The following is a 15,339-nucleotide window of genomic DNA, read 5'->3' on the forward strand; positions in this document are numbered from 1 at the left end:
ACACTGGCGCACAAAACCACAGTTAATAGTGCTGAGGAACTTGTTGCACATATCGTGGCAGCTGCTGGGGAAGTTTGGGACGCACCTGCTACATTCCAGAATAACAAATCTTCCATTTACCAGAGACGTGAGCTCTGAATCATGATCCAGGTCATAATTTTGAACACCTTCTTTGATGATGATTGTTATCTGTTTTTGTTCTTATTTCTTGGTTTCTGCTGTACTAAGCATAATAAATATAAATATGTTTTCTCGCCCTGTCTGCATTCTTCCTTTCTTTTGTTTTGTGTCTTCACTACCCTGCCAGGAAAGCATTTCCGAACATGCACTACTCTGTGATCTTTCATCGTCTAGATGTACTCTATTTCTCCTGAAAGTTTGTAATGCATGCTAAGACATTCTGTACGAAGAGACGAGGAAGTAGATGAAGATGAGGTCGGAGATAGGACACTGCGAAAAAATTTGACATAGACTTAATCAGAAAAAAGCTCCTGGAGAAGATGATGTTCCATAGAGTTATGAAGGTCCTAGGGAGAGCCAGCCATGACAAAACTTTTCCACTTGGTAGACAATATATACAAGAGATAATAAAACCTCAAACTTCAAGATAAATGTAGTCATTCCAGACACAAAAAATGTATGTGCTGACAAGTGTGAATATTTCTAGATCATCAATTTAATTAGCCATGGCTGCAAAACACAGACAAGTTTCATTTAGAAAAGATGGAAAAGCAAGTAGAAGCTCACCTCAAAGAAGACCAGTTTGGGTTTTAGAGACTGTAGGAAAATATGATGCAATACTAACCCTATGACTTATCTTTGAAGATAGGGCTGAAGAAAGGCAAACCTACATTCACACTATTTGTAGATTTAGAGAAGGCATTTGAAAATGTTGACTGGAATAATCTCTCTGAAATTCTGAAGGCAGAAGGAATACAATGGAGGGAGTGAAAGGCTTTCCACAATTTGTGCAGAAACCAGACTGCAGTTACAAGAGTCAAAGGACATGAAAGGAAGGCAGTGATTGAGAAGGAAGTGGGTCGGGGTTGTAGCCTATTACTGATGGTATTCAATCTATACAAGCAAGCTGTGATGGAAACCAAGGAAAATATGGAAAGAAAATTAAAATTCCAGATGAAGTGATAAAATCTTTTAGGTTTGCTGATGACATTGTAATTTTATCAATGACAGCAAAGAACTTGGAAGTGCACCTGAAGAGACTGGATAGTGCCTTGAAAAGAAGTTATAAAATTAATAACAACAAGAGTAATACAAGAGTAACGCAATGTAATCTAATTAAATCACGATATTATGGGGGAATTAAGATTATGAGGGGTTGTTATTTGGGCAGTAAATAACAGCTGATGGTAGAAGTAGACGGGATATAAAATACAAACTAGCAATGGCAAGAAAATTATCTCTGTAAAAGATAAATTTTCTGGCAAGTTTTTTCTGGAGGTATCTGCCTGGAGTGCAACCTGGTATGGAAATGAAATGTTGCGATCAACACTTCAGACAAGAAGAGAATAGAAGTTTTTGATATGAGGTGTTACAGGAGAATGTTGAATATTAGCTGACTAGGTAGATAACTAATGAGGAGGTACGGGGTCAAACTGGGGAAAAAAAGACATTTATGGCACAAATTGTCTGGAAGAAATGATCAGTTGACAGGAAACATCCTGAGGCACCAAGGAATAGTCAGTCTTGTAATATAAAGAAGTATTAGGGGAAAATTGTAGAGGGACTACATGGAGAGCTGGATTAAATGTCATCTGACTGAAGCATGCACGATGACGATGATGATGAAAATAACAACAAAGCTACACTATTTATGAAAAAACTGCATTACTTAATACATTCACACTTTCTTCCCTCAGAGCCCCTTTGCAGCTGTAGAAATTTTACCATTACAGAATGTAGAAATTAAAGCAATCTGTTTCTTTTCCATCTATTTCAGCACCATAACATCCTGTAAGCAACAGACTACAAGTTCATCTTTGTGCAGTCTTACATTTTTACAGCCTCATGTACTCTCTTCCTTATTCATTGAAAGTGCGCCAGCTACATTCATATATCTTTCCTTTAAAAAAACTGTTCATCAAGGGAGTATGGCCTAAGCTGAAAAGAGGCTCAACATGCTTTATGTAATTTGACTGGTTTTTAAGAGTCCCAATACAAAGAAATTATGTTTATATCTCTGTGGAACTTCCTATATAAATCCCAAATGGCTACACATACAGTGATAGTAGGGACCAGGAGGTAAAAGTGTCACTGTTGATGCAACCTCCTTATACACCAACATCCCATATGCCCATGGCCTTGCCACGATTGAACACTACCTCTCCCAACGCTCTGCAGATTCCAAACCCACCACTTCATTCCTCCTACACCTAACCAACTACATCCTAACCCATAACTACTCCACCTTTGAAAGGAAGGTATACAAAAAAATTCGTGGCACAGCCGTGAGCACCCACATGCCACCTTCCTATGCCAACCTCTTTGTGGGTCACCTAAAGTAAACATTCCTAGCTTCGCAAAACCCCAAAATACTGGTCTGGTCTAGGTTTATTGATGATATCTTTACAATCTGGACAGAAGGTCAGGACACATTATCCTCATTTCTGCACAACCTCAACACCTTCCTCCCATCCACTTCACCAGATCCTCCTCTACCCATTGTGCCACCTTTTAGATTTCAATCTCCTCCCCTGTGATGGCTCCATCCACACCTCAGACCACATAAACCCACCAATCACCAACAGTACCTGCATTTTGACAGATGCCACCCCTTCCACACCAAGAAGTCCCTGCCATACAGCCTGGCTACAGCTGCTAGACACATCTGCAGTGATGAGAACTCCTGCGCAAAGTATGCTGGAGGCTTCACAAAGGCCTTCAGAGACAGGCAGTACCTTCATGACCTAACACAAACAGATTTCCCATGCCATATCCTCCCCCCCCCTCCCCCCTCCCCACACACACACCTGGTCCTCACATCCATCCCAAGAACCAAACAAAAAAAAGCGGCTCCCGTCATCCACTACCACCCAACTGAACCATGTCTAATGTCAGGGCTTTGATTATCTATCATCATGCCTTGAAATGAGGGTCATCCTACCCAAGATACTTCCACTCCCTCCCAAAGTGATTTTCCGCTGCACACCCAACATCCACAACATCCTAGTTCACCCCTATACCACTACCACTACCACTCCCACTCCCACTCCCACTCCCACTCCCACTCCCACTCCCACTCCCACTCCCACTCCCACTCCCACTCCCACTCCCACTCCCACTCCCACTCCCACTCCCACTCCCACTCCCACTCCCACTCCCACTCCCACTCCCACTCCCATTCCAATCCCCTGCCACACGGATCATACCCTTGAGGAAGACCCAGATGCAAGACCTGCCCAATCCACCCACCTAACACCATCTACTCCAGTCCCATCACACGCTTATCCTACCCCACCAGACGCCAGGCCACCTGTGGAAACAGCCATGTTATACACTAGCTCTGCTGCAACCACTGCACAGTGTTTTACACTGGTATGACAGCAACCAGCTGTAAAAAAGAATGAATGGCCACCACCAAACTGTTGCCAAAAACAAAGTGGACCGCCCAGGGGCACAACAAGCGGCAAAGCACAAAATGTGAGATTTCTATGGCTGCTTCACAATTTGTACCATCTCCATCCTCCCAACCATGACCAACTTTTCTGAGCTGCCAGATGGGAGCTATCCTTACATCACATCCTTTGCTCCCATAACCTCCCTGGCCTAAACCTAGGGTAATTCGCTGTCCCACCACTCCCCACCCAATAGTGTTAGTGCGTGTGTGTGTGTGTGTGTGTGTGTGTGTGTGTGTGTGTGTGTGTGTGTGTGTGTGTGTGTGTACACCATCCCCTACCCCAATACTCCCGCCCAATTTGTGTTAGTTGTGTACTGCTATCCCACACTCTAGTCTGTGAAATCGCGTGCCCAGCTGTCTTCCACCTGCCCCCTCTACCTGAGCCCCTAGCTAGCCCACAGGCAGCTCCCCACTCTCCTGTGAGTCACTAGACACTTCACCACAACCCCCTCCCTGGCTCCTGCCTCCCTCCATCCCTCATCCCACCCCACCTCGCACACTCACCGAGGGCCAGGAAAGGGCTGGCAGTCAACTGAGCAAACTGTAGGGAGACAGGTGTGTGTGTGTGTGTGTGTGTGTGTGTGTGTGTGTGTGTGTGTGTTTGGGTGCAGGTTTTTCCTACAAGCTTAAAAATGGAAGTTCATGCTGAAAACCAGCACAGCTCTGTACCTTTTTTTTACCTATTGACAATCCAGCACTTCTGTCTTTCAGTGAGATGTCTCCATTTTGTTCCTAAATAATTTGTAAAGCTTTACACATCTCAGCCCACAACTATTTTCTTCTGCTCAACTTGCCTTGATGGATTTTACACCACTGTTGCAGAGTAGAATTCAATTACAGAAATACTTGACTGAGATACAGCACTGGCTCAAATCAGTTGAACTTTCAAACTCTCATACATCCTATGATGTTACATATCAGTCAGGAAGAGTGCTGGGTAACCCTATGATTACCTTTCTGACAAATGAGATTCAAGGACTTTAAAATGACACAGTAATTTAATATTTATGAGAGTGCAACTGTTGTGCAAATCTGTTATGTATTTTTCATGTGGCGAGTCATTCTGAGGGGCGACAGGTGTCTGAGGGGGGATAATGATTGCATTTACTTCACAAAAGGAAGCACCTGCGTTTGTGCACACTCCATGGATTGACACCCCCAGGTCAGAGAAGTGCAGTGACCTGACGCAAAAGCTACAGTTGATAATGTTGATAGAATGGAACAAAACAAATGTACATTTGTAAATGTATTCATCCTCTGGTTGGTCATACATAGAACTGTCAAGCTGGCATCCACGTGCTTATGTCAGATATGAAGAAAATAATATATGTGATATTCCTGTACTAAGAAAGTCTTGTTTCTGATACCGAAGAGCTCAAGGTACTGTTTATGAAGAATATACAGAAAATGTCCCTGAAGAAATTTTTTATATTTATTTTCAAAAATTTGAAGTTAAAGCCGTTTATTTCAGACTGGAAAAGAAGTCCGAGATATTTACACGGCCACCATCAAGTTTTTCAGTCAACTACTACTACTTATGAATCGCTATAGCTCAGTTGAAAATCAGTATCCCAAAAAATAAGTATACTCAAAGCTTGGAACATCGAGAGCACCACTATTCCTTGTAGAGTGGCTGACACGAGGGTATGCGTGAGAAATTACAAAACATGATTTTACATCGGTATTATTCATTACAATGTTATTTTAGTTTCATGTCCCACTCACAGAAACCTGGTTGGTATAGTTACAGGTTACAAGGATATTACAGTTGCATATTTCCATTGTGTGTTCGAAATATGCTGTCCGCCCCGATAGCTGAATGGTCAGCGTGACGGACTGCCATCCTACGGGGCCCGGGTTCGATTCCCAGCTGGGTCGGGGATTTTCTCCGCTCAGGGATTGGGTGCTGTATTGTCTTCATCATCATTTCATCCCCATCTGGTGCGCAGGTCGCCCAATGTGGCATCGAATGTAGTAAGATCTGCACCAAGGCGGTTGGACCTGCCCCGTATGGGACCTCCCGGCCAATGTCGCCAAACACTCATTTCAATTTTTTCCAAATACACTCACAGTATTAAGGTTACATAACCTAAGAAGCCATAGAACAAGCTTCATATCTTCTCAGTGTGTCTCAAATCATTCTCCAACAGTTGGTAGTTATGAGGTGTCAGGTACAAATAGCCTTATAGCACTGTAGGTGGTTAAGTAAATTGACGTAACAAGTCAGTGGGTTTCGGTATCATGAGAGATGATGGTACATGTACCTGAAGTTCCATTTCATCCCGTGGTATGCAGTCCCCAGATAAGAATATTCCTGTCACCTACTTGAGTATTGTCTTGGTGGCACTTGTTTTGTCATTTACATCATATTCATACCTGCCACTGATACGTGCCATGATCCACTTGTTCAGGCAAAACTTTGATGGCCAGTCTTGCCCTCAACACATTCTCCCCACAACAACTGCCTCTCCTGGAGACTTTGGCAACAGGTATCCATCAGTGGTAAGTGAGAAGCCAAGAGCCTGAACAACTTCAGAAATTGAGTGTCCAATGCGGTGAGAACACAAAATTTGGTTACAATCAAATATGCTGGTATCACAAATTCTGTCCATCACACACTTGCCTGTCATGCCAATGCGCAATATGCAGGGACAAGAAAATTTCACAAAAACCATTAGATGAAATTGATGTTTTTAGCGAAATATCACAAAACTGGTGATCTTTACGAAATATTGTGAAATTTCTCATTTTTTTGTACAAAACAAAAGGTCACAAATATGAGCAAGATAATCTACAAATATTCATAACTGATAGTTACTGGATGTTGAAACTGCACTTTGCTTTCTTTTGTACTCAAGCCTGAGGTTAGTGTAAGAATGACAGTTCATTTTCCGTACACACACAAAAAAAAAAAAAAAAAAAAAACTGAATTTCCCCATTAAATAACACCAATTTTTTTCCTGTCGATGCCAATATGTGATCTGCTGACATCAGTCAAGTAACGCACAAAATATTCTTTCCACATAACAGTTATCAGTTATCTCTAACTCACCTGCTTGTGAGTGTAAATATATGCCATCATTTGATTTCTGTTTACAAACAGCAGCATTTCAAATACAACCCAGAAAGTGCACAAGAAAATGAGCAGAGGCAGTTTTACAGGAGGTACACACCAGTGAACTGTTTTGTTTGTGCATGACTTTTGACACAGCTGTTGCCAACAACTACTAGCAGTTAAGGAGCCTAAGAATAGTAGTATTTTGAGGTGATATAACTAACATAGACACACTACCAATGTCCCTTATTAGTAAGTACAAACTCAACTAGTTTAAACACAGAATTACACTACTGTTGAATGGTAGTAAATTCACCAGAAGATTGAAGGACAAAAGCACTGGTATTTCCTAACCTCTTCTTTCCATGGAAACCTTCCCCCTCACTGCTGCACACCATTCCTCTCTCTTCAACCTCCACCTGCCTACTCTCCAACCTACACCTGCCTACACTGGAAATCACTCATCAGTCAGATCTGTCACAGCTTTGAAGCTATGAGAGAGAGAGAGAGAGGGGGGGGGGGGGGGGGGGGGGGGGCGGCGGAAGCTTAAACTCACAAGCAAATGCCCTATATTGTCTTTAAATGCACCTATGTTACACCCAACACTAACTATACGCGTGTAGTTGCCTTTCCTTAATTTTCATGTGTCATTTCAATCATGGAATTTCCATTATGTACTGAAATACAGTCTTTACAAATCTGTGTTGGATTCTTATATTTTAGCCATTATCCAAAACATTTTCATGTTTCATCTTAGTATTCTTGAAAGATACCATGAGCATACTAACCCGGAAACCAGTGCAGAGACTTTTTACGGAGAGGCCAGAAAGAGCTCACCTTGTAGACAAAAATTATTAATATTTATATATGAAGGAAAAAATCCTTCTACATTTCACAGAGTTGGTAATAGTAATTGTGCAGCTAAAACATCACATACAATCATATAGAAGAGGCTTTTATATTCGTCAAGGGACGTGAAGAGGTATGAAATGTGGTAACTGGGGATCAATTATTATGAAGAAATATGAAGAACACACTTTCTATCACGCATATATTGTTAGATATTCTTAAAACTAGTTTTTGGCATTACTCTCAAAAAAATAACATCATAAAAATTTAGCAGAATCTGTTCAAAAGTAGTGCACCACCTGAATATCTGCAAATGTTTGTGGTATTACACCCCAAAAGGACCAGGGAATGAAACAGTATACATTACGGAACTAAAAAGAGTAACTTTAATGTGAAAAAACTAATAAAGCAAAGGCAGTCTGTTTAAAAGTATACATCTTTGTGCACCTGTGAAATAAAAAAAATCTTGTGCTTTGACAACATTGAACACTGTATAGCTCCAATCCATGCAGTCTAACATCGTCAGGTCTCCTCAGCAAGCTCTGCACAAGGTGATCGAGAAATTGCTGCTTAAATCTGTCCCTCCCTTCAATGATAGCCTTCCTCAAGTCATCCAGGGTGGGGAGAAGGTTCCTACGATAATGCACAGTAAGTTTCAACTAGATACAGGCATGCTGTGTCAGGCTAATATCGGCAGATACTCCAGGTCATTCCATTCGGTTATTTCCTGCCTCCAGAGGATGGTGTTCACGAGACGTGCAAAATGTGCTCGCGCACTACTGTTTCGGAAGATCAACCACCATAATCATGGCTGCAGGGTTGGATTAGAAGATCCTGTCTTGATACTCCACAGCCCTTAGGTTACCCTCAACAGCCATCAGTGGCATCTGACATCCTTACAGGGTACCAGCTCTAAACATGGCTGACCCACCTGTTTGCTGAGCCTGTGGAGCTGCATTACACCTCTACAATGATCATCAGGCAGACAAGTACTGCACTCAATGAAGAGAACTCAACACTATTCACCTAGGTTCCATTCCAAATGTTTCCTTGCCCACCTATTTCACACATCACAATGCTCAGGGGTTTGTACTATTGTTCATAATGGACACCGAGAGACCAAATTAATCATGCAGAGAGAGTTACGTACAGTCTGGGTCAAGATAGCCCTTCTAGTTTTCTTTACAAAGGCACAGTGCAGTTCTTTTTAATTATCCTCCAGATAGCTATGTGCCAGCACGTTAACTGCGGGCAAGCTCAAGAGGCAAATAATGGTTAGTGTTTTATAGTAGTGGCTGAATGTTCAAATGACACCACAGTGCTATAAACCAGTGCTGAGAAACTTCCAGTGCTGAAAACCCTTTTTTCCTTAAGTGGCCATACATGCACAGTCTAAGCTCGGTAACACCCTTTGATGCGTGGTAACAGGCTGAGTGGCTTCAGCTGCCAGACACTGCAACAGTCGCACGCGCGTGTCCTCTTTTTCGACAAAGGCCTCGTTGCTCGAAAGCTTATCTGTAACAGTCTTTTCGTTGTGTCTATCTGCGACTCAGCGCCTTCGCTATATGATGAGGAGCAACTTTCTGAGTAGCAACTTTCCTTTTCATAATACTGTTACATTCCATCCTGGATTTTCCATTGTTTAACAGGCTGAGTGGTGTAGACAACCATGTAGTCATCGTGAATGCTGGTTTACTTTTACTTTCATTACATTGGTGGCTGTACATTTTAATTTTCTGTGGTCAAGAGGTTGTTTAGAAAGAGTCTTTCAACTATCCAAACAACATGAACCATCCAAGTCATGAGGGCAGTGACAAACTTTTCTGAAAAGTTTATTCACGCTCTTGACAATTTTAAACCATAGACTTAAATTTCTTATGGTATGATTTCCCAACATTGTGTCTCTTTAAGGTAGCTTATTATATAACTAATATGAGAAACATTAAATTCTATGAACCAACATTTTTGGGTATTGACTTTCAATTGCAAGCTATATTTTCAGTACATCAAGAGCATACGTCACTTTTAGCACAAAGTGATGCCATACTCTGTTGCCATGAGCAAAACATTGTGTGAAAGTTCAATCATTTGATTTCATGCCGAGTATTTTCAGTTCTTGAGAGTAATTTAACTTCTCTCTTCTGAAATCATCTTCAATCATAATTGCTTGATTTTTATTCTTAAAACATGACACTGATGATATAGCAAAATATTTAGAGTAAGACAATAAAAGTACTATTTGCTCACTATATTTGGTTTTATAATGTAAGATCTAACAAAATAAGTAAAAGACAGCGGTTTATGTATCTGCAAGATAAAATGCACTGAAATTAGACTGACAACAAATAATGCTCCACTTGACTCAATATAAGAGTGGCATACTGATTTAATGCTTAGCGCTCTCCCCATCCTCAATGGAACAGCATGCCTCATCAGTCAATTTTTTTATCTGTACCATTAGGGCCTGTATACATATTAAAACTCAGAATCTGGAATCAACAAAGCTCTCTGCTATATAAAACTTTTTAACTTTTCTGAAGGTGGCTGTGAGTCAGATGAGAAAGTTAACACTTAAAAACAGGTTCCTGTTTATGATGCAGATTTTGTGGATTGACTCAGCAGCCACAACTATTTGATTCTTTCTGTAACCTACCTTCAATAACACTCATTTCACAAATCTGTAGATCTTATTCCATCAATTAACACTAGTTATTTTTTTGTCGGCATCTCATACCTCTCAGCTGCTTCTCAAAGATGGACAACACATGTGGAATAAAGGAAGTGGGAAGGATAGGTATCAGTGGAATCTCAGGCAGAGAAGGAAAAAAGAGACAGTGCCTCTCCCCCCTCCTCCCCCCCCCCCTCTCAGTCAAAGGGACTTAAACAACATTCACACCTGATAAATATTTTAAAAAAGGATTAAGTATGTAAATTAAGCGAAGAGTGAAGCTAGCAAAATAAAAACTGTCTTACTCTCAATCTGTGAAAACATTAGAACCTTTTGTACTTACATTGTGTAAAATCATAAATGTTAAAAAGCCATCAAAAACACTTCAGTTTCTTTTAGCAAGCACAACAGACTACTGATATTTAAATTAAAAAAAACATGCTAAACAAACAGCAAATAATCAAAAAGAAAAAGCGTTAAAAACTCATACCAGCTACAAATAAAGGCTTACCTTCACATTTCAGTCCTTGACGAACAAGTCCAAACAGCATTTCACCACAAAAATCACAAAAAGTTGGAGCCTTATAAGAGTGAACATTTAATGTGTGTGGCCTTAATGGAGCTGCTTCTGTTGGTATTTGGGCTGAAACAAAGCATATATTGATACTACAAATTCTCACAATTTTTGGACTCTAATTACAATAAGTTTATTATTGTAATAATGGAAATTCTCCAATGGGGACAACAAACCAACACAAAAAATATTTTTATATTTCATTCATAGACCATCAGCCAAAACAAACTCTACAATTTCAGTCTGTGTTATCTATGGGGTTAACAGGTCTGCAAAGACTGAAAATCGCAAGTCTTTACCAGTTTTAATACTCTATACCCTGATAAAAGGAACAAAAACCACAGTAACTGGGAGATCAACTTTGTCACCATTCATGAGCAGTGTCCCTGTAATATCCGACTTTTTTATTCCTTTAGAATATGTACTACTGAAGTGACTGTCCCAGGGCATGAAACCCTTACCCATTGCAGGTTGCCTATTTAATGGCTTGAAGGGGGAATAAAAACTTAGTTTTCAATATTTCATATAAGTAATGACTTAATTTAAAAATTTGAAATCCTGACATAATCTGCTCATTAAGAGGTATAGTCTTATGTGAAAGATTCAATGAAGTATGACATATTACAGTTATAAACTGTGTGTAGCGTTGAGGCAGTGGAACTAACCACGTGAAGATCACCAGACTGTTCATACAGTATTTGAGAATGAGAGTACTTAAAGACTTACAACAAACTTTACACATAATTTTAAACATTTTCTAAACTTTTTCTCAGTTGTACACCCAGCAAAATGATGACAGGAAAAGGTCTATCGCTTTCTACAATTTTGCTGTTCGGACAGTAAAACTGCTGCATCAGGCATGATGTTTTAATTTATTACTTTTCAAATGACCCAGGGATGAAGGGCCACTTCAGGGTTGGGTGGTTATGAAGGATTACGGCAAGGATGCAGACCAGTGGAAGATTAACGTCAACTACTTAATTACAATCCACACAACTACACTCAGATGCTGTGGTGTGGCAGCCATGCCACCCTGGGTGCACTGTGCAATAGGCATGTGCGGCGCAGTGATGGTTGCTGGAGGGTCTTGAAATGTGCGCCCCAAGTGCCGACACCAACTTCCAGCTAGCAGCATGCAATTCAGTTAGGTGTGCCACAATGTGTGTAGGTGGCAGGAGTGGTACAGAAGACAACCAGAATACTTGCAGAGGTGCCAGCCTTCTGGTGGGCAGTTCCGCCTTAATAAGTGGCTGCGCAATGAATCATGGCGCCCGCTCCAGCATATAAGGGAGAACAGCTGTGCTGCCCTAGTCACAATCCATTACCTCCCGTGCAGGAATCGAGCTGCTGCTGGAGTGAGTCTGGAGGTGGCCCACCAGTGGACAGGCATTAAGCTCCAGAAGGAGGGCTCAGTTTTAGAAGGTGGTGTTGCAGTGGGAGCTGGCTGGAATCACAGTGGCTGCAGGCTGACCCACAGTGCAGTGGTGCCTGGCTTAGACCACTCATCATACTCAGTCTGCCAGGCAGTGAAAATTTCTGCTAAAAAGTCACAGCTATTCGTATGAGATAGTGGCTTATTTGCTGTGCTGTTGCACCACTTCAAGTCACACTTCCATGACTCGTTGGTGGAGAAACTGCTTGGACCATTCTGCAGGAGGCCTGTCTATCCACTGTGCTGGCAGGTTTGCAGAGCTGGGCCTGGTCTGTCTCGCAATGCGAAAATAGTCATATTGCTGTAACCAGCATTCTGACATCCTGTGCTCGCTAGCTGCTTATGGCTCCTGCAACACTGCACTGCTATGTTTCCCCAAAATAGATAAAGAATAATGGCAGCACTACAATACCCAAACACCTCCCCTCCAGAGAACCGGCCTCCAGGTCTCTACCTTGGATCAGTCTGCAATGACATTTAAAATATATTGCCAAGAATGTACAATATTTACAAAAATTTTCATTTCAGAAATACTAGGAGACCTGAACTACAAGATTTAGAGGATGTGATTTTACCTTATCATACTTAGTCTATTAGATGCTTTCTTACTGCTAAAATATTACATCTGTGTCACACTAGTTAACAGTCCATTAGTTCTCATGCAAACGTACAACACAACACCCAACTAGCATCCTGCTAGTTATTCCTATCCTGGAAACTCTTCATATACTGATTAAAGCCTCATCACATCTTTCAAAGTCGCCTCATCACACCTTTCCAAGTCCTCATGCCTGCTCAACTGTCTTACAACCTCTTAAATGCTAGAAAATACACTTCTTACTATAAGGCACATTACAATGTCGCACATACAATAATTGTCTTTTACTTCTCACTATCATTTGTGACTGAGAATGGCACTGGGAACTCTTTCTCTTTTAATAAATTATCCTGGACAAATCTCCTTTAACAGTACATGGTCGATTTCATTGAACTCTTATACTCCGCATCTCTTTTGTCTATTCAATGGTTTTTTTAACCCATAGTTTTGGAACATCATTCAGAACTTTGTCCATGCGATACAGTTCTTCTTATGCTTTCCTAGAAAATACTCACTCACAATATACTGACAGGTAATTCCACTTACCTCTTTCACCACAATATTAATCACAGGCTGAATCTCCCTGAAATGTGCAGCTTTCTGGAACTCTTGCTCACCCAACACGAATTCCTAGTGCCTAGTGGCATTATATTATAAAACTTAAGACTTAATGGTTTTGTTCGCTGTCTAACTAGCTTGCCCCTTAAGGTGGATGAACCTTGTAACAGTACTCCACTGATACTTTCCGATTTCTCTCTCTCTGTTGAACTCCTCTTCCCTTCTTTCCATCCTCTCCAAAATCTTCCTATTCCTCACTTCCCGAGGACTGTTTTCAATCCATCAGTTGTAAAGTCTTCTCTCCCTCTCCTCTGCATATTCAGGAGAATTGGAAAGCAGATCTTTGTTCTTTGTATCCCAAAGTTAGCTGGTTTCATGTTGTTTTGCTTTAGGGAGCAAAAACAACTAAGGTCATACATGCCCATTTCAGAACCTTAGGACACTAATACGAAAGAGGAGTTTTATAGAGACTATGTATTAAGCCCAATCAATGACAGGACAGAGAGCTAAGAACAATGGCTTCCTCTTGGAGGAAGGGCCACAAAATACACCACACAGACAACGAAGGTCCCAAGCTAAATATTAAATTTCCTTTGTCATATTGCTACGATGGATAAAAAGTAAAATACAGTTGACAGCCCGTGCATAATTTGTTAAAATGATAACTCAGAAGGCACACATACATTAAAATTTAAGTGGTTAAAAAAAGGACATTCCGTCAGGAAGTGGTGAACTGTCAATGGCTGATGACAATGAGCAGAAAGTGATGGGGGATCACCACTTAACTAATGGCGATGGCTAAAATGACAATACCAAATATTCAAACTCGCTAAAATGACCTCCTATGGCTGAAAGGAGGCTGGCCAAGCAGCCAGGAGAGGTTTAATTTCCCAGAGCTTGTTCCCATGAATGGTAGACCAGTGGAGACGCCAAAGTGACACCATCTGCAGACAGATGGCAACACAGAGATCATAAGAAAGAATGGAAGAACTAGCAGGGCAAGGTAGGAGGACCGCAGCCTTGGCAGCAGCATCAGCGGCCTTGCTTCCTATCAGACCAACGTGACTAGGGACCCAAATAAACATCACACAGTGGCTCCCTCAACAGTGAGCAAGTGTAAGCTTGGTGGACCTGTTGGACTGTGTACAGCACACAGAGGCTCTGAAGGGCACAGAGATAATCGGAGCAGATGACACAAATGAAAAGTCTATGTTGCCAGATGTTCTGCGTGGCCTGAAACAGGGCGAAGAGCTCGTGTAAATGTTGAGCAGTGTTCCGGAAACCGATACCAAAAATGGATACCGGAAATGGTCGGTGCCAATGACAAAGTCACACCTGACACCATAGTCAGTCCGAGAGCCATTAGTGTACACAAAGGTACTATCACTAAGGCCCACGTGAAGGTTAAGAAACTAACAATGATAGATCGAATCTGGAGTAGTGTCCTTAGAAAGCAAATGAAGTGCGAAGTGAACAAGAGCCACTGCACTAAGCCAAGGTGGTGAAGGGTTCATATCCATTGGGAAAGTGGCAGATAGTGTGACGTAAAGCTGCCAGAGCGACAGCCGAAAGCAAACTCCAGGAGGTAATAGAGAAGAAGGATGTGCCATATACTGGTGGTCAAAGGAATCACTGAAGGAGGTGGCATAGGATGGGTGGCCAGGCATGGCAAACAGACAGCATGCATATCCGCTGAGGAGAACATCATGTCAGTATGACAGTGGTAGTTCGACAGCTTCTGCAGAGAGACTCTCAACCAGGCTAGTGTAAAAGGTGCCAGTGGCCAAACGGTTTCCAAGACGGTGGACTGTATCTAAACAACGAAGATGAATGGACGTACAGATGTGTAAACTAAACACCCACAGTCTAGTTTCGAACAGACAAGTGATAGTTACAAACAGAGGATGGCAGTCTGATCAGCTCCCCAGAAAGTACTGCTGAGGGCACATAAGACTAAGTCACCAGTTACAG

General features: G+C 41.5%; 1 protein-coding gene across 1 annotated transcript in view; it reads right to left on the bottom strand.

Moving 5' to 3' along the window:
• LOC124805156 (serine/threonine-protein kinase D1) overlaps nucleotides 1-15,339 on the bottom strand; it is a 244,912-nt gene that overhangs the window by 177,665 nt on the left and 51,908 nt on the right. The window contains exon 4 of the mRNA XM_047265638.1: nucleotides 10,718-10,849. Within this exon, the coding sequence (XP_047121594.1) occupies nucleotides 10,718-10,849 (132 nt within the window). The remainder of the gene's footprint in view (nucleotides 1-10,717; nucleotides 10,850-15,339) is intronic.

This window comes from Schistocerca piceifrons, chromosome 1 (genome assembly GCF_021461385.2).
Source record: "Schistocerca piceifrons isolate TAMUIC-IGC-003096 chromosome 1, iqSchPice1.1, whole genome shotgun sequence".
Taxonomy (NCBI): Eukaryota; Metazoa; Arthropoda; class Insecta; order Orthoptera; family Acrididae; genus Schistocerca; species Schistocerca piceifrons.